The sequence below is a fragment of the Diabrotica virgifera genome, chromosome 3 (genome assembly GCF_917563875.1).
Source record: "Diabrotica virgifera virgifera chromosome 3, PGI_DIABVI_V3a".
NCBI lineage: Eukaryota > Metazoa > Arthropoda > Insecta > Coleoptera > Chrysomelidae > Diabrotica > Diabrotica virgifera.
Genome location: NC_065445.1, coordinates 277,588,191 through 277,611,671, shown reverse-complemented (window position 1 = coordinate 277,611,671; position 23,481 = coordinate 277,588,191). Strand labels below are relative to the sequence as shown.

Below are 23,481 nucleotides of genomic sequence, written 5' to 3'. Positions count from 1 at the left end.
ACATTATTTTCAGCGTAACTTGCTTACTTTTGATGCTATAAACTTAAAAAAAATAGATATACATATTTTTTTAACAGTTTAAAAAAGGTGTAATGATTTTTTTGCAAAAAGTGCATGATTTTTTGGTTATTTCACGTTGAAATAATTCACTTTGAAATTTGACGGATATGAACCTATTTTTAATTAGCTAGAACTTTGTTTCTACTGGGTCTAGGGAGTTCATGTATACATAATTTTTTTCAATTTTTAATTTGATGTATTTTTGTTAAAAATGTTTTTTTCAATAAAATACTTACTTTTTGAGTTATTTGTAAAAAACCGCCTAAAAGCGTGTTTTTTTTTTTGTTGAAAAATGAAGGTATTTATTCGAAAATAACTCGAATTAACTTGGTGAAAAAATGCTATAGAACAGAAGGTGCTTAGAATTAGACGTTTTATCCATTTCCGAACTTATTTTGAACATATATTTTTTCACCCCTTATAAGGGGTGAAACTCACCCCCAGGACAAAAGCACACAGAGGCATCTTTGACATGGTATCTATGTGTTTGCCAAATTTCATGTCAATCCAAGCGGTGCTATAAAATTTAAAGCAAATACCGTGATTCAATGTATTATAGGTTGCTAACTGTTGCTAAGGGCAACCGACACAATTAATCACATTCGTAACGAAAAATAAATCTCCACTACACTTTAAAAATAATTTTAAATAATTAAATGTAATTTTCGGTTATAATAATTTTTATTTTAAGATAATATAAGTCTTTCTTTAGTCAATAACTGTGAAATAATTTCTTAATTGTTATAAATAAAGTCACTACAATTTAAGAACACAAAAACAATTATCTCGACTTCAGTTGGTCGTAGAAAACTTTTATTTCGTTTTTAATCTTTATTTTGTCTTCAGCAACAAAAACCTGCAAGTTAGAAACTCATAGGATATATAGGGATATAGGGGGTTGAAAAATGCTATACGCATTTATTTACATCAGAATATGAAAACATAAGTCTTTAGAAGGAGAGTGGATCTTGGATTAATTCCCTACGATTTTTTTTTTCAAAAAGATATAGCCTTGGACATTTGACCCCTTGGGATAAATCGGGCTCTACAATTTTTTTTATGTTTCGTATTGAAATATTTTCATTTTAAAGCCTTAAAAAATACATAAAACTTATTTTTACAATAAATAATGTAATTGCAAAAAACGGCCATTTTGGACCTTTCGCAGGCTGTTTTGCAATAACGTATTAACGAAATTAAACTTGCCATGGCTCAAATTATAGGTTTTTTAATTTACTAAAACTTTCTATTTAAAAGTTTTTCTCTAAAATGAATATCCTAAGCTGCAAAATTAAAAGTCTTTAAAAATTGCAAATTTGCCAAATAAAAAACGTCATAAATAAAAAACCGCACAAAATTTTTGGTTACATTTTAGTAGATGTTATTCTTGCCATCGACCTATTTTTCACCCACAGCTTGGACTAATAGGCCCCATGTCGACTCAGTCTGAATAAAACGAGTACCTTGGGTAAAAACCAGGGGTAATAATAGACGGTGAAAGCGTAGCACTGGCCCAGTTATCTACCTTTTATACCGTTGGCCCTAGATATAGCAGACCATCCTGCTATAATCCCAAAGCTGCGTTAGAGGTATAAAACGGGTGACAATTATTATTTACATTACAGAATTTAATAAGTTTTACTTTGATATTATGTTGTATAATAACAAGGTATACGAAAATAGCCGCATATAAATGAATATTTAAATGATATATTCATAACCAACTTATCCTTTGAATAATTATTATGAAATGGTGTCGCCTTGTTAGACACTAATTTTCATATTCTCCCAGACATCAAATTATGTTAGTTATTTGGGTCAAAGCACAGCTAAGTTTCTAGTCCTAAACTATATTCGACATGTCTTGCTCCCGTGTTTCGTTAACCCGTTAAACAGAAGAGCTCTCTGATTGCTAATTCAGTCTACTACTAAATTAATTTATCCAGGTTAGAACTTGTAGCTTTGCCGTTCAAAACTATTAGACAGAACTCGAATGCAAATGAAGAAGAAAAATGATATCACGTTTCAGTGGACCTTCTCTTTGACTTTCTATTAACTTCTATATATGTATATTTATAAATTAATCAATTTTTGGGACAAAGTCTAGTAGATACTAAACAAATTTATTTTCCAAAGGAGCTACCTAGCTATATACTTCACATTTTAAAATTAGTTACCGATATAATATATCTATATTGCCCTATATTACAGGGTTCTCTAAGTGGTGTCAAATCTGGATACCCAGGAGGTTAAACAATTTCAGAAATTTTATGTACAACTCTTCCATTAAAACGCTATTTAAGGTATTGTCTTACATCTAACCTACTGTGCCATGGGGCACTATCCCGTTGGAATCATATTTGTTGACGTTGAAGATGGATAAGAAAATTAACGTGAGCAAGAAAATTGTGGAATCCATATACGTTCTACCAAATTTTCCTAAATATAACTAATTTTTGGAATATCGATGCCCAATATAACTGGAGACAACAGAAATTTTAGACCCAGAACTCAAAATAAGAACAAGGTTAAATACGGGCAGATCAAATTTCCTCAAGATGAAGGCCTTGATAAGCCACATAAGCGCCAGAATAATAACCCGGTATTTTCTTTCTTGCTGTATGGCGTAGAAGCTTGAACCATGTAAGTCAGTATACAATGAACGTCATATTTGACGAAGTTTTGAAAAGACTGGTAAAATAGCTGGTTAGCCGAAACACTAGATCCTTTACATGAACTAAAAGACCGAATAGAAGTAGCAATATTAGTATTTTTAAGGTCAAACAGGTATTTTTAAGGTCAACCTCAACCTAAGGCTCCGAATAATAATGCTGAGGGCTGAGATGCAGCAAAACTTAAATGGATAAACTTGAAGGGTGTGAAAGGTGGTGTTACTGCTGCATGTTAAAAATATCTTACACTGATAAAGTAACGAATGTAGAACTTATAGAAATATTAAATACTTTAGACGTGATTAAAGGACCGACAGTACGTTAGCTGTAAAACATACCTAATGCGGGAAAAAACGTTTGCAAGACAAACGGAGGCAAGGCCGGAGAACATCCGGCCTAGAGAGACTTAAGAACTTGTAAGATTGGTTTAGACTTTTTTCTCTCTTGGCCTGCCTGTTCCAAAAGATCTCCGTTATATTGATACTGAAGCTTATTGTATTTGCTGCCCGTTATCCTACACCCAGTCTCTTTTTACTCACTAGAAGTTTGTACAGGTCTTTTGCTATGTTCTAAATATAGGTGTGTACTAGGGTCTCCTCTTGGTTGCCCATGTAGTTTTTTTCTGTTGCGGTCGAGCGCCACGAAATCACATAATTGGTTTATATTTTACAGTTGGTTGCTTATCGCAGTTTCTACAGTTAATGTCTCCATTGTAAATGCCTATTTTATTCAGGAATTGTCTCATTGTTGCATGCCCGGTCAATATTCCTATTACTGTTCTGTTTATTCCTGACCAAATGGAGAATTTCCTCTGTTCTTTTGTACACGTCTCTCCATTTGTGACGTTTTAGCTAGACGTCACTTCCTGACACGCCAGTGCTGTCAATGCAACTTGATGGATCAGATTGATTGGTTTAGACTTAAAACAATGGAACTGTTGAGAACAAAGATAAATAAACTACAAACGTTGGAACCTACAAACCAAACCTACTGCCTTTCCTCGGAGGATCTGGGTTTAGGCAGTACTTCTGGCTGAAGAACATATATGATTGGAAATTATTCAATTCACATATACTTCTGAGCACAGAACCACACAGTTCGCCGAAATTGCCGCCAACCTCCCGATGGGGGCGGCACTTGAAGAAGAAGAATATTTAATTGATTTTGTTGCTGTTTTATGCCGTTATAATGCAAGTCAACATTTTTTAATTAACGTTTTGTATTTTGAGAACGATTTCCGTAGTGCAAATCGGACAGCAAATATTTTAAAGTCAACATTTTTGTTGATTTTATGGCTTTGACTTTTAAATCTTCATCATCATTCTCTTTGCCTTATCCCTATGCGGGGTCGGCTTCCCTAATTGCATTTCTCCACACAACTCTATTTTGGGTCATATCAATGTTAATCCCCTTTACCAACATGACCTGCCTGATCGTCTCCCCCCAGGTCTTCTTTGGTCTTCCTCTCCTACTCCTTCCAGGAATCTGCACTTCAGCTATTCTTCGTATTGGGTGATTAACGTCTAGACGTTGAACATGACCAAACCATCTTAACCTATGCTCTCTCATGTTGGCATCAATTGATGCCACACCTAGACTTCCCCTAAGATACTCATTTCTAATTTTATCCTTCTTTGTCACTCCACTCATCCATCTAAGATTCTCATTTTCGCCACATGCATTCGTTGTTCCTCTTTCTTTTTTACTGTCCAACATTCAGTTCCGTACATCATAGCCGGTCTTATGGCTGTTTTATAGAAAGAATTTTCCCTTCAGCTTCATTGGAATTTTTCTGCCACACAACACACGACTCGCTTCTTTCCACTTCATCCATCCAGCCCTAATTCTACTGCATGCATCTCCTTCTATTTCTCCATTACTCTGTAATACCGATCCTAGGTACTTAAAACTATTGCTTTTCACAATCATTTCACCATCCAAAGATACCATTTTATTTGTAGTAACTCGATCTTTAAATGAAACTTCCAAATACTCTATTTTTGTCCTATTAAGTTTTAAACCTTTTTTCTCCAGAGCTTGTCTCCACTGTTCCAGTTTTTGTTCTAAGTCTCTTTCACTATTTCCTATTAACACTACATCATCAGCATACATTATTTACCATGGAATGCTACCCTGTAGTTTCGCTGTTATCTGGTCCAAAACTAATGAGAATAAATAAGGACTAAGCACCGAGCCTTGATGCAATCCTACTTTCACCTGAAATTTATCAGTCTCTCCCACACCTGTCCTAACACTAGTCGTTAGTCCCTCAGACTCCTTTCTTATTGAGTGCCCACCACAGAATCTCTCGAGGAACTCTATCATATGCTTTCTCAAGATCAATGAATACCATATGAGCGTTGGTCTCTTTATTCCTGTATTTTTCCATCAGTTGCCTTACAATGGAAATTGCATCTGTTGTTGATCTGCCCTGCATAAAGCCAAATTGATTATCGGATATTTCGGTTTCTTCACGTATCCATCTATCAATTACTTTCTCCCATATTTTCATGGTGTGGCTAAGTAGTTTTATAGCCCTGTAGTTTGTACATTGTTGTATGTCTCCCTTGTTTTTGTAGACAATAATTGTAGGTACTAATATACTGCTTCTCCATTCGTCTGGCATTTGTCCAACTTCCATAATTCTATTAAATAGACCTGCTAGCCAACTTATTCCTGTCTCTCCCAATGCTCTCCATACTTCCCCGGAAATATCATCTGGTCCGACTGCTTTTCCTTTCTTTATTTTTTGCAGCGCTTGAACCACTTCCTCGTTAGTTATTCTGGTAACCATTGCTGTTACTGTCTCCGTTAACTCCACAGGCTGTTTGTCAAATTCTTCATTTAATAAACTATCAAAATACTTTCTCCATCTCTTTTTGACATCCTTTTCGTGAATTAGTATTTTATTATTTTCATCTCGGATACATCTAATCTGATTAAAATCTCTTGCTTTCTTTGCTCTCTGTTTGGCTATTTTATATATCTTTGCTTCGCCTTCCCTGGTATCAAGTTGATCGTATAGGTTTGAATACGCCCCTGCTTTAGCTTTTGCTACTGCTACTTTCGATTCCTTTTTGGCGACCATATAGTTTTGAAGATCTCTGTCCGATCTGGTTTCTTGCCACTTTTTATATAATTTTCCCTTCTCTTTTATTTTTCCTTGTACTTTATTTGACCACCACCAAGTCTCTTTATCCTCAAACTTCTTTCCTGACGTTTTCCCAAGTATTTCAATAGCCGTCTCTCTAATAATGTTGGCCATTTTTCTCCAAATTGTGTTAGGGCTTCCTTTCATGTTCCAACATATTTCTTGTACTATTCTTTCCCTGAGTAGACCGACCTTCTTTCTCATCTTTTAGCATCCACCACTTGATTTTTTGTGGTCCTCTCCAATATTTTTGTTTAGTTTCGCTTTTTTACTTCGATGTCCAGAACAGGCAGCTTATGTTGTTGGCTTACTGTCTCACTAACTATTACCTTACAGTCCTTGCATTCACGTAAGTCTTCTTTCCTTATCATGAAATATTCTCTTTGGGATTGATGGTGTCCACTTTTGTATGTAATAAGTTGTGTTTTTCTCTTTTTAAAGAATGTGTTAACAATCGCCATATCCAATGCTGTTGCTGTTGTTTGACTTTTAAATCTTATACAACTAATTATCGGGGGTAATTACACAAGTGCATCAAAATTTTCGATAATTTTGCTTGAAAGCGTATCGCCTAAAAACTGCTAGAGTTCATCTTCATATTTTGGTGAAAGAACCCGACTCCGGAGGAGGAGGCAATACTTTCGCCAAAATGTAAAAATGAACGAGAGTAGTTTTTACAATACACTTGAAAGCTAAATTATCTGGTTATTTTGATGCACAGTGTAATTTAGGGAGAAAATTACTCGAAGAAAGTGAAACTATCAAATGTAGAAATAATAATTTTCTAAACAATTTATTTAACAATACAACAAAATCCAATCTTAAAAAACTAATAATTATTAAAGACACAGTTATAATAATTGTTTACATTATTTCCCGATTCCTTTGGATGTGGATTTAAATTTTTGGAACAACTAGGTTGGGGCTCCGTTGTATTGGTTATCATCTGTTGAATGATCATCTCATGCTGTTGTTAGTATGTGGTTGTCAACTTCAACAATTTAAAACATGACAGTGCAATTTTTGATTTCTACTATGCAATTATCAGTAGTAATTGCACAAGAGCTCTAAAATTCTATATTAATTTTAGAGATCGAGTGCAATTTGTTGCGATTATTTCATGAATAAAACTGTTCAACACCAAAATTTTATTGTACTTTATTAATGCCACTGAATGTATTTTTTCGTACGTAGCAACGAAGGGCATCTGACGTAATATACTTGACGACGGGAAGTTATCAAAAATTATCGATTTAATTTAGATTTATGTAGCTTTCTATTGGTCAGAATCTCCTATGAATGAAATAATCGCTGTAATCAAGCGATAATTGCCGAGTAGACAAATGGGTGAGTGTAATTTTCTCTTAAGCACCGCCCGTCAAGTAGCTACGTACGGTCGATAATCGTTTAATATAGGCTTTTCCAGACGCATACCTTACGGCATTAATCGGTACGTGTCGAAACTTTTGACAGCTATTATTGAAGAGGGATTATAGTTATAAAAATATAGTTCTCGTTCTAGTACAGTTTTTGTACTGACATCTTGTTCAGTTTCTTAAGCGCCTGACGATGGCATATAAATTTTGAATGCCGAAACCGGTCGCCCACAAACTGCTTTAAATAAACACCTTCAATAGGATTATGAGTATTAGACTCTTTATACCCTATAGTCCAGGGCGGATCTGTTTTGAGATGGACGTTGAGAGGTGACTCATATTTTTTTGCAGAAATTGCTTAAAATTAACTCATGTAATGATAATTGAGTTATCCTCCCACTCAAAAAGGTCCGGAACATTGTTTAAATAATCAAAATGTCAAAAAATGAAGGAAAAATTCGATTTTTTTCTTCATTTTTTGATTATAACTTTAAAAGTATTCACTTCAGAGAAAAGTTGTACTAACATGAAAGTTGCATAATTAAATTTACTACAATATAGAATTGGTTAAAAATTTAAAAAATAGTCACCCTTGTTGCAAAATAGCAATAATTGCGAAAAAAACCATACAAAAACAAGTATTCGCATTTTACGTTTTTCAACCATTTATGCTACACTTAGGACCTTCATATCTCCCACGGAAAAACTTTGTGGATACAGTAAAACAATACTGTAAATTTCATTAAGATCAGTTCAACAGATTTTGCAAAATAAATTTTGAAATCCAGCTCTCGCAAAAAAAATTCATTTTTTCAAAATGTCACCGGACTGAAAATAAAGCAGATAGCAAGTTGAAATTTTTTTTGCATATGGAAGTGTACCGTACTTTTCATTCGCAATTTGCAAAATTAAAATCGATTATCTACCACGGCATGAGGAATTTTTTTAAATAAACATTAATTTTTGGTGCTACGCGCAGGACAGCGGTGTTCGATTCACACAAGTTGATTTCCACCAAAATTTCTTCTAATCTTTATATAATATATTATTTTCTTACTCTATATTTTGTTGTATTTTAATATTTTAATTCCACAAAAATCAAACTAATTTTATTATTGTTTGTGAAATATTGTTTAAACAATTGCATATGTTTAAAAATAATAAACTTTTATTCTCTAAGTTAAAATATATGAACAAAGTAAGTTTTTGCTAAAAAAAGTGTTATTTCAAAGGATAGAGTATTTGTTGTTATTTTGCAATAAACAAATGTATTTATTTACACCGAAATGTAATAAAAATTAAAATGTATCAATCATTATCAAAGGTCATTGGAATGTCCAATCAGAGCAAACTATCCGCTGTCCTGCGCGTAGCACCAATAATTAATGTTTATTTAAAAAAATTCCTGACGCCGTGGTAGTTAATCGATTTTAATTTTGCAAATTGAAAATGAAAGGTACAGTACACTTATATACGCAAAAAAAATTTCAACTTGCTATCTGCTTTATTTTCAGTCCTGTAACATTTTGAAAAAATAAATTTTTTTGCAAAAGCTGGATTGCAAAATTTATTTTGCAAAATCTATTGAACCTATCTTAATGAAATTTGCAGTATTGTTTTATTGTATCATAAAGTTTTTCTGGGTGAAATATGAAGGTCCTAAACGTAGCATAAATGGTTGAAAAACGTAAAATGCGAATACTTGTTTTTGTATGGTTTTTTCGCAATTATTGCTATTTTGCAACAAGGGTGACTATTTTTTAAATTGTTAACCAATTCTATATTGTAGGAAATTTAATTACGCAACTTTTAAGTTAGTACAACTTTTCTCGAAAATGAATACTTTTAAAGTTATAATAAAAAAACCAAGAAAAAAATCGAATTTTTCCTTCATTTTTTGACATTTTGATTATTTAAACAATGTTCCGGACCTTTTTGAGAGGGAGGATAACTCATATATTATTATTTGAGTTATTTTCAAGCAATTTCTGCAAAAAAATTTGAGTCACCTCTCAACGTCCAAATGTACTAATATTTTTACAGATGCGCCCTGGTCTACTAACCTAACATATAAAAAAATAGAAATAAAAGGCAAAATATCATCTCTTCACTTTCTCTAGACCGTGATCCCACATGACATCTAGCAGCATATTATATAACTTTACATTTACATGTTTATTTTTGAGCGGTGTATAACATTATATCATTTTGTGAAATACAAACATTTTTTACTGAAATATCGATAGTTATGTAAAAAATAAGATGAATAGTGCAGCTGTTGCAAACATATTACTACATACAAGCATTCAGTTTTATGAATATCTATCGTTCTATCGTTCGCGTTATATCAAGTGCAATACATACTTCGATACCGTTCTAAACAAAGTTACTGACAAAACGTGAATGTGTTCGTGATGCACTGTTTGAAATTTTGAAAATAAAGTACATAGTGATGTGTTTTCCGTTTATTTATTTGCTAATGGGTGAAAAAGGTAAACTACTCTTGAAGTTACAGCGTTTTGTTTTGACAAATTTTGTTTTGACAAACCAAAAATAATTAACTAATCGTAAGTCAGACCGCAAAATTTTCCGTGTGATATACGGAGTGTCTCAAATATCACACAATGAGTAATTTTGATAAAAAAACACCTATTTTTAATTTAATTAAAAAGTTTAAAATTTAATTATTGTCTGCAATATGTTACCTTTTAAATAGCATGTAAGGTAAATTAGCTCAATTTTCTACTACTTATATCGGTTAGCAGCATTCTACAACGCCTTTTGACTCCTAACCGCCATTCTTCTTTATTTAACCATAGACCTGTAGGTATTTCTCTTTCCTCTAGTTCTTTTTCAATTTCCTCCCTCCAGCTTTTTCTCAGTCTTCCTCTTTTCCTTCTCCTTTGTGGTATCCACGCCAAAATCTGTTTAGGGATCCTGTCATCTGGCATTATCTATACATGACAGTACCATATTAGTTGTTTTGTTTTTATGTCATCAATTATTGTATGTGTGATTCCCATCATTTCTCGTATTCTCATTTGGTGTCCGATCTCTTCTTAATTTGCCTGATGCTCTTCTCCAGAAGTCCATTGCTGTTACTACTAACATTTTTTCTGTTCTTTGTTTCAGTGACCAAACTTCACTGCCATATGCATTACTTTTAAGTAAGGTATTGTGTAAGTTTGTTCGCTTTAGATATTGTTTGGTCCCACAGAATGTCGTTCGTCGTGGATATGGCCTTTCTACCCTGTATGTTTTTCTACCCCTATTTTCCACCCTGTATGTCTTTTATAGCAGAATCGAGTGTTCCATCTTGAGTTGTCTTCATTCCCAGGTACTTGTATGCATCACAATGTTGTATTCATCGTTTAATGTATTGGACTGCTTTGTCCCTCCAATACACATGACTTCAGTTTTATTAATGCTGACTTCGAGACCCCATTTGGTATATTCTTCTATTAGCTTCCGCGACATGTATAATTCAAGTCGTCATGATCCTGAGCAATCAGAATTTGGTCATCAGCGAAACAAAAAGTGTATAGGTATTGGTGTCTCGTCATTGAGAGGGATCCCCATGCCATTACATTTTCTTTTCCACAACTTGAGTGCTTGCTCCAGATAAATTTTAAAAAGGGTAGGCGAAATAGAGCAACCCTGCTTCAATCCTTTCGTGACCTTAAATCCCTCAGACATCCTTGATCCAGTTTTAATTTTTGCAGTCGTTCCATTATACAGACTTTGGGCTGCTTTGATAAGACCATGTTTAATGTTGGTTTGCTGTAAGGTTGACCATAGTTTGCTGAGGGGCACACTGTCACATGCTTTTTGTAATTCTACGTACACCAGATGAACTTGTTTATTGTCGGCTTTTTTTTTCAATAACTTGCGTAATAGAGTAGAGGTGGTCTACTCAAGCCAGCTTGCTCCTCCGCTTCGTAATCTCTATAAGTAGTCATTTTCTATTTTTTTTCGACTACTTTTTGAACACAGAAATAACACTATAATAAAAGGAATTGTAGATGTAAAACGATGCATTAAAATCTGGTGGATGAGGGGTTAAATATACTTTGCATTTTATCTTAAAATAAATTAGTCATCAATTTTTTCCATAGACCATATCTAGCTTAGTTTGAATGTAATCGACATTGAACAGTGCTCATTTTAAAGGTTTTTTTTCAATCACTACAAAAGATATTGGTAGATAGCAATATTCCCTTAAACTCAACCATTAATCTTTTATTTTGAGTTGAACACACCGATTAGAGCATGCACCAAAAAAAATCTCATTTCACCTACCATATCTCTTTTTGTCCATATTATCACTAGAAGATTTATGCAGAAACAAATCTTTTTGATTTTTCATAAGCTACGAAAATGTTTTATCTAGTCTTGTTCATTAGATGCATGATTTTTAAGGTATTCGCAAAAAACCGTCCGAAACGGTGACATTTTTCAATGGCAAATTTTCAATCAAGAATAACTCAAAAAATATTGAGTTTTCAAAAAGAAATTATAGAATAATTTTTGCTAAGAATTAGGTACTCTAGCCACTTCCCTGGTTATTTTAACAAAAAAAATTTCCACCCTAAGATAATTGCGCACATCGGTACAGGGTACACTTTGAATTAGGAGATAAATAGAGGCTATTCCCAAAATTTCATTAAAATCCTTGCAGTAGGATATAATTCGGAGGTAATACAGTAGACTCCCTCTATAACGAGAACTGTAACGAGTTATAAGCGGATCTCGTTATATCAGACCACAATAATATTGTGCACACCACCACTACTGAAATGTTTTGATTATTCTTACATAACTTATTAGGTGTCGATGGTCGACTTCAACAATGAAACTTGGCCATCGTAAATTGTAAAATTCAATATCGGTCGATAGATAAATAGACAGAAATAAGTTTATTACAGGCGGTGGAATTTATTACAGCACTGGCCTCGGTGAGCACACAGATGTTGGGCATTCCTGTATACATGCAGTTGGGGTATTTATTTATAGGCATCACCACGCCAAAAACAGGTAAAAAAACATATTCTTCGATTTAATTTTTCCTCGTTATACCCAAATATACCTCGTTATAGAGGTGTTATAGTTCAATAGGAATTTCGTGGGACACCTAGTGTACCTCGTTATAAGCGAAACCTTGTAATACCCGTGTTCGTTATAGAGAGAGTCTACTGTATTCTGTTTTTGCTCTCATTGACTGTCGTATATCGAGATACCAGGGGTATCGAAACGTTAGCAGACAAAAACTGGAAGTTGAGCGCCAATTATTTTAACCCGGGAGCAGTCGCGCTCACTTCTGTAACGTGAACAGTCGCGTGTTAGATTTTATCTCACAATACGAATTTGCAACAAATTTTTATTTTATAGTATTTTCCTAAAGCCATAAATTCCACAAAAAGAAGAAGAAGAAAAAAATACCTACGCATTTTTTTCAAAATTGCAAAATTTTTCATCAAGTTATTGCGAAAAAGGAGAAAATGTTAGATTTTCTCTAACGGCGCGACTGCTCGCGGGTTAAACAATAAACAAAAATAAATTGGAATAATTTAGGAATTTGTAAAATAAGGAAGCTGTTACAGCATGTTAGAACGTAACATGCTGTCAAAGTGGTTTATGATCTCGCCATGTGCGCGATTGTTAGCAGGGTCATACGAATTGCGCTATCGATAATTTTCAAACGTAATATAACTGCGAAAAGTATGGCTTAACACCCTCAGCGCCAGTGTATCCTTTTAGATACACACTGTCCTCAACGCTGTGTACCGAAAAAGATACACATGGTTCGTTGTGTTCGATCTGTTGTGTCTCCTAAAAGAACACAGTTTCTTCAGTTTTTGTATGTAGAGAATAATGTTATGGCCTAAGCCAATTTCCTGGTATAACTGGGTTTGGCCTTAGACATGAAAGATAGGTTGTATGTAACTAGAAATTCATATGAAAAATGTTATTGCAGTACATAACTATTTGAACCAATTTTTGCAATAATCAGTTAATATTTAGATATTATTATTGTTTTTATTTATATACTCAAGTGTGTTATAAAAATTATATTTATTCTGAAAGAAAGAACAAAAATATACGAATTCTTAAAATAAAAATAAAGATATAATATGTATGAAACTAGAAAAAATTGATTTTATATTTAGTGCGTTGCATTATAACATTTTTTACAAATAATGATGTCACACACAGAACATCTTGAGATGTTCTGTGATGCTCTTACAATTACTTGAGATGCTCTCACAATTTTTCCTTCGGCATTTTTTACTCCTTTCCTTCCGTATTTCTTGTAACACTCCGAACAACGCCCTCTGATTTTCTTGCCATCTTGGACATTTGTCACTAGATGATGCACATCTTGTTTTATGGTTCCAGATGGGCCAGCAATAGTGACGTTTTGTGTAGAACATTTTACAACCATTGAAGTTAGAACATGTTCACGAAATTCCGTTATAGTAAGCTTCTTACGGATAGTGTTCTGGTTATACAGGAAATGAACATTGACCAAACTCGTCCCCAAATAATTTCGAACATAAGTTTTCTGTACCATTTCGTGCACCGCCGTAATGCAGAGGAATACGTAGCCATTTGATCACTAACATCAATGGACGACTTACCATTGTTATAGTCAAAAATACATATTGGTTTCTGAATAGTTCGTCCCGTTCGACTTTCATTAGGGAGCGTTTTCAATGCCGAGGACTTTGTTGACAACATTCGAACATCTCTCTTATCACGCCATTTCAAAACAACAATCCCGTCATCTGTTTGTTTGGCTGAGAAATCTCCTCGTCTTAGTTTGGCACACATCACGTCTTTTGGCATGTATTTCCTATTTGCTCTAATTGTCCCCACCAAATGGGTGTTGTTCTTCCTCAGTCGATAAGCCAGAGGTATAATGGTATAATAACTGTCAGTATATAATTTTCTACCACCGCCCAAGAGATCTTTGTCTAAAATCATAACTGTATTTTCTGACACTTCGGATTCAGTGTTTTTCGATTTGCCGCAATAAACCAGAAGGTTCCATGTATAACCTTTTTCAGTACAAAGTTTAAAAATTTTGATGCCATATTTTGCGGCCTTGTTTGGGATATACTGCCGAAAGAGCAACCTACCTCTCCAAGCAACTAGAGACTCATCAACACAAATTTTCTCTCCCGGGGTAAAAACCTTCTGATAGTTACTGATAAACATATCGATAACTTCGCGAAATTTATACAATCTATCTTCTTTGTTTGAAGTTTCATTATCAGCAAAGTGTATAAATTTGAGAATAATTTGAAAGCGATTTCTGGCCATCACTGTGCGTGCTAAAGGTATATTGTATAATATATGGCTTTTCCAATAATCTCGTATAGAAGGCAGCTTCACCAAACCCATCCAACCAATAAGTGCTAAGAAGGAACGTATTTCCTCGACAGTTACTGGTTTCCACCCATGTAGTCCTGATTGATCAGAAATATCTGTGGACAAAAGATATTGCGTTGCATACAAGTTGGTCTGTTCCTGTATCTTCGTTATAATGTCAGGAGTCACAAATAATTCAAAGTAATCTAGGGGGTCGGCATCTGCTAGAATTCCTGCATAAATTTCTTTCATACCGGACAACGGTACTGTAACTTCAATAGCCGGGGGATCATCGTGAGTGGGCATGTGCCAAGACATATGTTGTATCTTTTGTTTTACCCATTCAGTTTCTGTATATATCTGATTATCTTCATCCTGCCGTTGAGAATTTTGGCCATCCAGATTAGGTTCTGGAGAAGAATGGTGTTGCTTTCAGGAAGTTGACAACTGATTACATTGGTCACTGTCATCGGTGTTGCTATCATTGCTTGAATCTAAATCCGGTTTCAAAGTCTCCATCATTGTCAGAGTCGTCACTTGAGAAATAATACATCTTAATCAATGTTTACTAAATCAGTAAAAGCACAACTAAAGTACTTTACACGTACACAATAACACTATTTTGTTCGTAGAATTGTTTTTTACTTTCCAGCACTATTGTTTTTATCGAATTGTTCATCTTTATAGGCGAACACTCGTGTTTGTAGAATGGTTAATGTTCTAAGCAAAGAAGTTGGTCAGTCAGAACCCGAAAAGAAATAAAAATATATTAAAAACAAGTTGTGTATCTTTTTTGATACATATGGCCCTTACGCGAAAGTCTTCGAAAAACTTTATGCTAGGCCAGTGTATCGAAAATGATACACACTTGAAAAATACAAAAATAAACTGCAAATAAATAAAAAAATTACTTCAGTCGCCCTAAAATAACATAAAAAACTCTATTCATTCAAAAAAACATTTTGGCCCAGAACGAAATTTTTGTGAACTAGCCGTGGCGCTGAGGGTGTTAATCCCCATATCGTCTTCTAGATGGTTTTTTATTCTATGACATATATTAATAATATCTTGAAACAATTAAATCAATAAATTCAATGCTTTATAGCAAATGTAGATATTTCATTTTTTTCTTTTCATGTCACATTTATCGTTATCTTATCTCTCTGATAATTGTTATGATGAGAAATAATTATTTCATTCTGTAAACTTATTACTCGAACTTGCAGCACAACACAATAACATTTTCCAACACAAATAAATAAAAGGAACGTGTATTCGGTGCATGTTGGTCTAAAAAATGTTAAAAGTTATCAGAGATAGTCTGTCCAGTGAAAAAAATGGCCTAATTTATATTGTTTTGTCCACAGTTTTCCCCAATGTGCCGTCGCAGCCAGGAATGCCCTGCCAGGGCGAGGACAGTAAGTGATATTTTTTTTTTCTATATGTTTTCGTCCGTTTCGCTTTTAGTGTAGGAGCCGGGAAGGAGTTGAGTACAGTAAGGTCTCTTTTTATGCGGATTATTTTAATGCGATTTTGAAGTTGTGCGGTTTGTATTTCATTCAAAAATTTCTATTATTAACAACTAAGTATTACAATTAATATTAACTATTTCCCTCCAGATAGGCTATTGATTATGTACTATAGAAAGGAACTACAACGTTAACGGGGTTTTATTATTTCATATGGTCAATGAATCTCTATATATGAAAAAACCGCGGAGTGCTACCATTTAAAGGGGTGCGTTTTTGAGAAATGTGTGAATTAGTCCCTGGGCACAGGTTACATTAGGGTGAGTTCTATGAACTTTTGGTACAAACACGTCTACATAATTGTTCCTGGCTAAATTTCCTATCTAAATATAACTTTTTAAAGTCAATGATACTTTTTTTTACAAAAATATATTGAAAAGAAAAAGCACAAAGAAACCCAAAAGAAAGAAATTTTGTTTTTTGTCCCATAACTTTTGTCCACGGAGATATAGGTATAGACATTGCTTCACAGAAAAAAAAACTTGCATATTTTCTCTTTAAAATGATGTTTGGTAGAGATCATTAGGATTTACAGTTTTCGAAATATGGTTTTTCAAAGTTTGCCACTCACAGCAATTTTGGGCAATGTTCCTTGTTATTTCGCAAATATTGTTCTGTAACTTTTTTCTACGCAACTTTAGGCATATGCAATGCTACATGTAAGAGGAATAGAAATCAATTACCTTTAAAATGTTCTACTGTATAATGTTGTAGGACTTCTTTTAAAGAGGTTATCTTTTTCAAGATTTTATACTTTTAACGAGTTTTTGTATTTTTTACGATTATTTTTTAAATTTCCAATTATAATTCTTTTTTCCACATTTAGGTACATATTATATTATAATAAAAAAGAAAGCTTATTCTGTTTACTTTAAAATGGTGTAATATAAAAATTCTAGGATTATTTTTGAATAAGATATGGTTTTTCAAAATGTAATAAGTACTTGCATCGATTTTTGATTTTAGGATTATTTTTTAAATTTCTCATTACAACTTTTTTATGTGATTGTGTGTTATGATTGAATCTTATTTTTTATAGGTAATACTTAGGATCCACTTGACTCGGCCGGGCAAACTTCAAAATATGGATTAATTCCAATATTTACTGTCAAAGCTCCTGCACCACAAGCTTTGATTGAAAAAATAGCATGTAAATGTACCAAAGGATGTACAAAAAACTGCGGTTGTAGGAAGATAGGAATTAGTTCTTCAATATTCTGCAAAGGGTGCATGTGCATGGGTACTAATTGTGGGAACTCTAAGATAACTGAGGTGTCAGAGGAAGATATTAAAGCTAATGCTAACGAAGAGATGGACTTTGGTTTTGAAAATTTTTTAAATGTCAACGTTTAAATAATTCTAACAAAAGTGATGTTTTTTAAGACTATTGTTTATGTAATTTTTGTAAAAGAAACAATTTAAATAATACAGGTAAAAAAATATCAAATAATCACTCGGTTTCCATTATTTAAATATAGATGATACACCATTTTAAAGAACAGAAAATAAGCTCTCTTTATTGAGCAATATATTTATAGTATATTCATGTACAAGAAAAAAAAGTTATAATGAGAAATTTAAAAAATAATCCTAAAATCAAAAATCGTTGCAAGTACTTATTAAATTTTGGAAAATAATATCTTATTCAAAAATAATTCTAGAATTTTTTGTAATACACCATTTTAAAGTAAACAAAATAAGCTTTTTTTATTATATAATGCAATATATACCTAAATGTAGAAGAAAAAAGTTATAATGAGAAATTTCAAAAATAATCGTAAAAAATAATATTTTTTTATATTAGGTATTATATAATATATAATATATTATATTATATAATACTATATATAATATTATATAATATATAATATATTATATAATAATATTATTTTATTTTTTTATTATATTATAAAAAATCGTTAAAAGTATAAACCCTTGAAAAACCATAATCTCTTTCGAAAAGAAAAAGACATACAATGTTACACAGTAGACCATTTTAAAGGTAATCGATTTCTGTTCCTATTACGTGTACCATTGCATTTACCTAAAGTTACGTAGAAAAAAGTTACAGAACAATATTTGCGAAATAACAAGGAAAATTGCCCAAAATTGCTGTGAGTGGCGAAATTTAAAAAATCATATTTCGAAAACTATAAATCCTAATTACCTCTACTAAACAACATTTTAAAGAAGAAATATGTAGCTTTTTTTTTTCTGTAAAGCAATGTCTATACCTATATCCTCGTGGACAAAAGTTATGGGACAAACAACAAAATTTCTTTCTTTTGGGTTTCTTTGTGCCTTTTCTTTTGAATATATTTTTGTAAAAAAAAGTATCATTGACTTTAAAAAGTGATATGTAGATAGGAAATTTAACCAGGAACAATTTTTATGTAGGTATGTTTGTACCAAAAGTACATAGAACTCACCCTAATGTAACCTGTGCCCAGGGACTAATTCACCCATTTCTCAAAAACGCACCCCTTTAAATGGTAGCACTCCGCGGTTTTTTCATATATAGATGTCCATTGACCATATGAAATAATAAAACCCCGTTAACGTTTTAGTTCGTTTTAGCTATCTTATTTTGAATATAATCAATAGCCTAAGAGGTCAGTAATATGAGGGTTTGCAATTCGGAGATTCCCCTTGTTACATGATGTAGTATGTAGGTATTACATCAATCTGAGTTTTGCATTGAAAGGTATAACCTGTAATTGTTTTGAGATTAAATTTAAATGTGTTTAAGAGTTTAAATGTCGACATTTTTAAAATAATGAGTTGTGACAAAAAATGCCACATTACATCTACAGATGCATATTAAATGTGACATATGATGTCCATGGTCGTCGTCCACATGTTTACAGAATTTTTTAAAAAACTCACTGTTTCCATAAATTATAAGCGCTAAAGGAAATTCAGCAATTTCCCTATAGGGGAGTGCATATAGATTTTCACTTCGAAAAAAATCAAACAAGATAGAATTTTTTGTAATTTCACTAAGAAAGGTTTAATAAACAACATATCAAAAAGTTTTACTCGAGAAGTGGGTGCTTCATTTTTTTATTAAACAAATGAACTACGAAATTAGATGTTTTTTTAAATAACTCCAAAAATATAAATTTTAGAAACAAACTGACTTGACCATTGAAAAATTCATAAAACTTTACAAAAAAACCTTATATAAAAATTTTTCTAAAATTAAATCTGTATAATTTTTTATTTATAATGCTAAAGTCACCCTTCTCACAAACATTGGCGCACTGTAAACTAACGTACGGCGAAGTGCACGGTTGAGTTATTTTAATGTAATTCTTTAACTAATGAATCAAATGAAATTTTACAAATTGAACATGAAAGAAGAATTATTAAGATATCTTATGGTTATAATAGAAAGAAATAAAATGTATGGGCATAAGTACGGTGTGGGCGGAAAGTGAGCTTTACATGAATTTTGTTTAAAAATGATTTAAAAATGTGCAACTAATACAATTTTTCTTATAAAACTCTCAATTTTGCACAATCTACCTTTCAAGCATCTTACTAAATTATGTTTCAATCAAAAAAAATCTCAAAAATTTAATTCAAATGATACGACGTCTCAAAAAATGTAATTTTTGAAATCTTCGTAGTTTTATAGAATTGCCACCATTTTAAGACGGTATTACTTAAGTTTGAACAGATCTATTACAGTTTTATAAGTGCTATTTTAAAACTTAGGATGTAATCTTTAAAATTCACTAAATTATTTTACTTTAGAAATGAAATAAACTATTTCTTTTTAAGAAAATTAAGAAAGATAACAAAAATGTAATACAAAAACCGAAAATTACCAGCTAAAAAAATGTTTATACAAAGTGATCAAAACTTTTTTTCTGTAAAACTTACCTAAAATACATTTAATAATAAACTTCAACAATAATAAATGTTCAGCAAAAAAATTTTTTTTAGCTCTTATACAGTATGTCTGCGTAACTTGGAACCTATTGATAACTTTTTTATTCTTTATAAAAAAAAGTTATTCTTTATAAAATAATCTGCATTGTATATAATCTAAGATGCAATCATCAAATATCAAATTTAATTAATGTTATACGAGGTATGTCAAAAAATATGAATTTCACTCAAGAGTAAAGTACCTTTACATTTCACAATATCGAAAATTGTTATTAAGAAAAGTTGTTTGGAATTAAAAAATTTGTTTTAGTGTTCAATTACATCCTTCTAATTAAAATATTGTGAATAATAAAGGCACTTAACTCTGAAAAATTTATATTTTTTACATACCTTGTATAAAATTAAAAATTTGATATCTGATGGTTGTATCTTAGATTTTAGACCGGGGAGAGCATTTTATGAAGAATAACTTTTTTTCGTAAAAGTGACAATAAAATAGTTATCATAATTGTAATAAAATGTAGATGAGTACCTATCCGTAATTTGAGAAAAAATTTAAAATTTTGTTTTTCAATTAGAATGATGTAATTGTATATTTAGACATAGTTTCTAATTTCAAACAACTTTTCATAATAGCATTTTTTGATATTCTGGAATATAAAGGTACTTTACTCTTTAACGAAATTTATATTTTTGACATAACACGTATAAAATTGATAAAATTTGATATATGACCGTTGAGTTTTAAATTTTTGACTATCCAGAGCATTTTATGAAGAATAACTTTTTTTCGTAAAATTGATAATAAAAAAGTTTTGCATGTGGTTCCTAGCTACGCAAACATACTGTATAAGAGCTTCCGTATAAGAATTTTCAAATTGCAATGCCATATTCGGATTCAGCATAATCAAAAACAAAATAGAAACATATTTTATCAAAGTAAAATGATGAATTTAACGATATTTTTGAAATTATTTATACAAAACAATTGTTATTGTTTAAACAATTAATAAACAATTAGCGGCCAAATCTGCGAGTAGAACTTTTTACTTTAACATGTATATAAACTAACAAAAAAAGTTTTAGAAAAATATAAGCGTGTTTGATTTTTTCCGAAACAATGCATGTTTTCGTTCTAATTGCTCTCCCCTACTAATCTACTTTGCAAAATACAAAATAGTGTCACAATACTTGCTTATAAATTTGCCGAACTGGCCGTCAATCTGTTAAGATTTTATTTGTCCGAATGGAGAAAAAAAAAACATCAAAGACAATCAATTTTTGGTGGACAAACGTCCATCATTTTATATGATTTTAGAAAACTACGGAGCGTATCCGTACTTTTTCAATGCAAGTAAAGTTTTTTTAATGCGATTTTTTTATATGCGCTTTTCTGTAAAACGTATCCACCGCATAAAACGAGACCTTACTGTATACACTTTTATACACGCTAAACTTTCCTCGGTACCTTGATGTTTTTTTATTCGTTGATTAGATTCGTTGATTAGATTTTTCGAGAGTACCAGGCTAAAAACCCGCCAGATAATTTGTTATTAACAATTTAACCTTCCAGCGGGCGCGTCCTTTAATTTCACTTGAGCAGGCGCGTGTCGTAAATTTTATATCTTTTTGTAAATAATGTTTTCTTTAAATAAATGTTGGGGAATTGTTACAAGGATATAAAAAAATATATTTACGATATTTTAAACTACATAATATTTTTAATTTTTGTTTACAATAAAATCAAGCAACACTTTAAAAATATAATAGATAAATATTTTGAACAGATCTGAGTACTGGTCACGATCAACATTTTCATCCTTCATCATCATCAATCAGCCAATCGTGTCCACTCAGTATTTTCCAGCGTTCTCTACACTGGGTCGCTTGTAGCCAGTTTCCCGATACTCTTTTTATGTCGTCGACCCATCTAGTCGGTTGTAGTCCTCGGCTTCTTTTATAGAGGCCTATTGGCCTATACAGGTTTGTCGTCGGCCTCCATTCCATGACTCGTCTTGTCCAACGTCATCCATCATCGTCCATCGCCGTCAATCATCTAGTACAGGAACCGAAGCTTTTCTTTCACCTCGCAATTTTTACAGAATGGATCGATTTGCATGGAAATTTGAGAATATGCAGTGGATAGTCCATGGATCAAAATCTATATGATGTCGAAAGGCGCTTTTGCCGTGGGTGTGGTTGCCACCCCATCTCGGGGGTGGGAATTTTTTATTATATTTTAACTGAAAAAGTTGGTAAAAACATTCAATCCATTTTTTTGATAAAATTAACAGTTTTAGATTTATTCGCTATCGAAAGTGTTAGTTTTATATGTTATATTACAGGGGTGGCCTAACTCCTTGATAATCCGAGCCATTTTTCAAAATTTGGGATACTTCGATTCTTCATCATCCTTCCATCTTTTTCTGGGACGGCCTACTGATCTTCTATCGTATCTCAAAAAACACCGTCTTTAACACTCTGTCTTCCTCTAATCTGCCACATGACGTGCCGATCTTACCTTAGCTGTTATATGTCTGACGATGTTTTCAGTACTATACACAGTCACCAATTCAGCTTTGCGGCGCCTTCTACACTCTCCTGTCAAATCATCCATCTCTTTGAGGGCCAAATATCATTCTGAGAAATTTGCTTTCAAATATTTGGCCGTACAGTCTTAATTTAGATGGTCTTTTTAGCAGCTTAGATCTTAATAAATGATGATGGGGAGTATAATTCTCTATTCCACTCAGCTATCTTTTTATATGTCATTGTTATCTTTCATTACCGCCCTAGCTATTTAAACTCTTTTACTACTTCGAAGTTGTGGTCATTAAAATAGTTATGTTCTGCCTAACTCTTGGTCTTGGATTTTTGGTTACTACCGTGTATTTCGTCTTCTCTTCATTTATTCGAAAGCCTAGACTACCTGTTTCTTCGAGTTGTGAAAACACCTCTCTTACGTCTCTTTTAGAATGAGAGACTGCACCTGTATCATCAGCAAAGGCCAACAATAGTTTTGATCCTCTATTCGAAAATCTTCCTGTCAGTTTAGATGATATTTTACCTATTACATATTCTAAGGCCAAATTGAATAGCAACAGTGATAAAGGGTCTCCGTCTCCAAGTCCTGATGTTACACTTAGTTTGTTATATTTATTGTCAGTAACTTAAGATATTTTGCAACACAAAAATGAATAGTAATTCAGGTACGTTTATTGAGAGCCACAAATAATCCTTCAAAGAGCCACATGTAGCTCGCGAGCCACAGTTTGGCCACCTCTGTTATATTATTTGTTTAAAAATCAATGTTTTTCGATATTATACACATCTATAATTCACTCAATTCTTGTCGTAGAAAAAAATTTTACAAACCAAGTCTTTGGGAATTACATAACCTACAATTCCATCTTTAAACATTTTTT

At 32.4% G+C, this 23,481-nt stretch overlaps 1 protein-coding gene across 2 annotated transcripts in view; it reads left to right on the top strand.

Annotated features, from left to right (window-relative positions):
• Positions 1-23,481, top strand: part of LOC114331454 (atypical protein kinase C) — a 235,627-nt gene that overhangs the window by 106,270 nt on the left and 105,876 nt on the right. For both annotated transcript variants that reach the window (XM_050646196.1, XM_050646197.1), the window contains one exon: positions 15,998-16,048. In XM_050646196.1, coding sequence (XP_050502153.1) covers positions 15,998-16,048 — 51 coding nt within the window. The remainder of the gene's footprint in view (positions 1-15,997; positions 16,049-23,481) is intronic.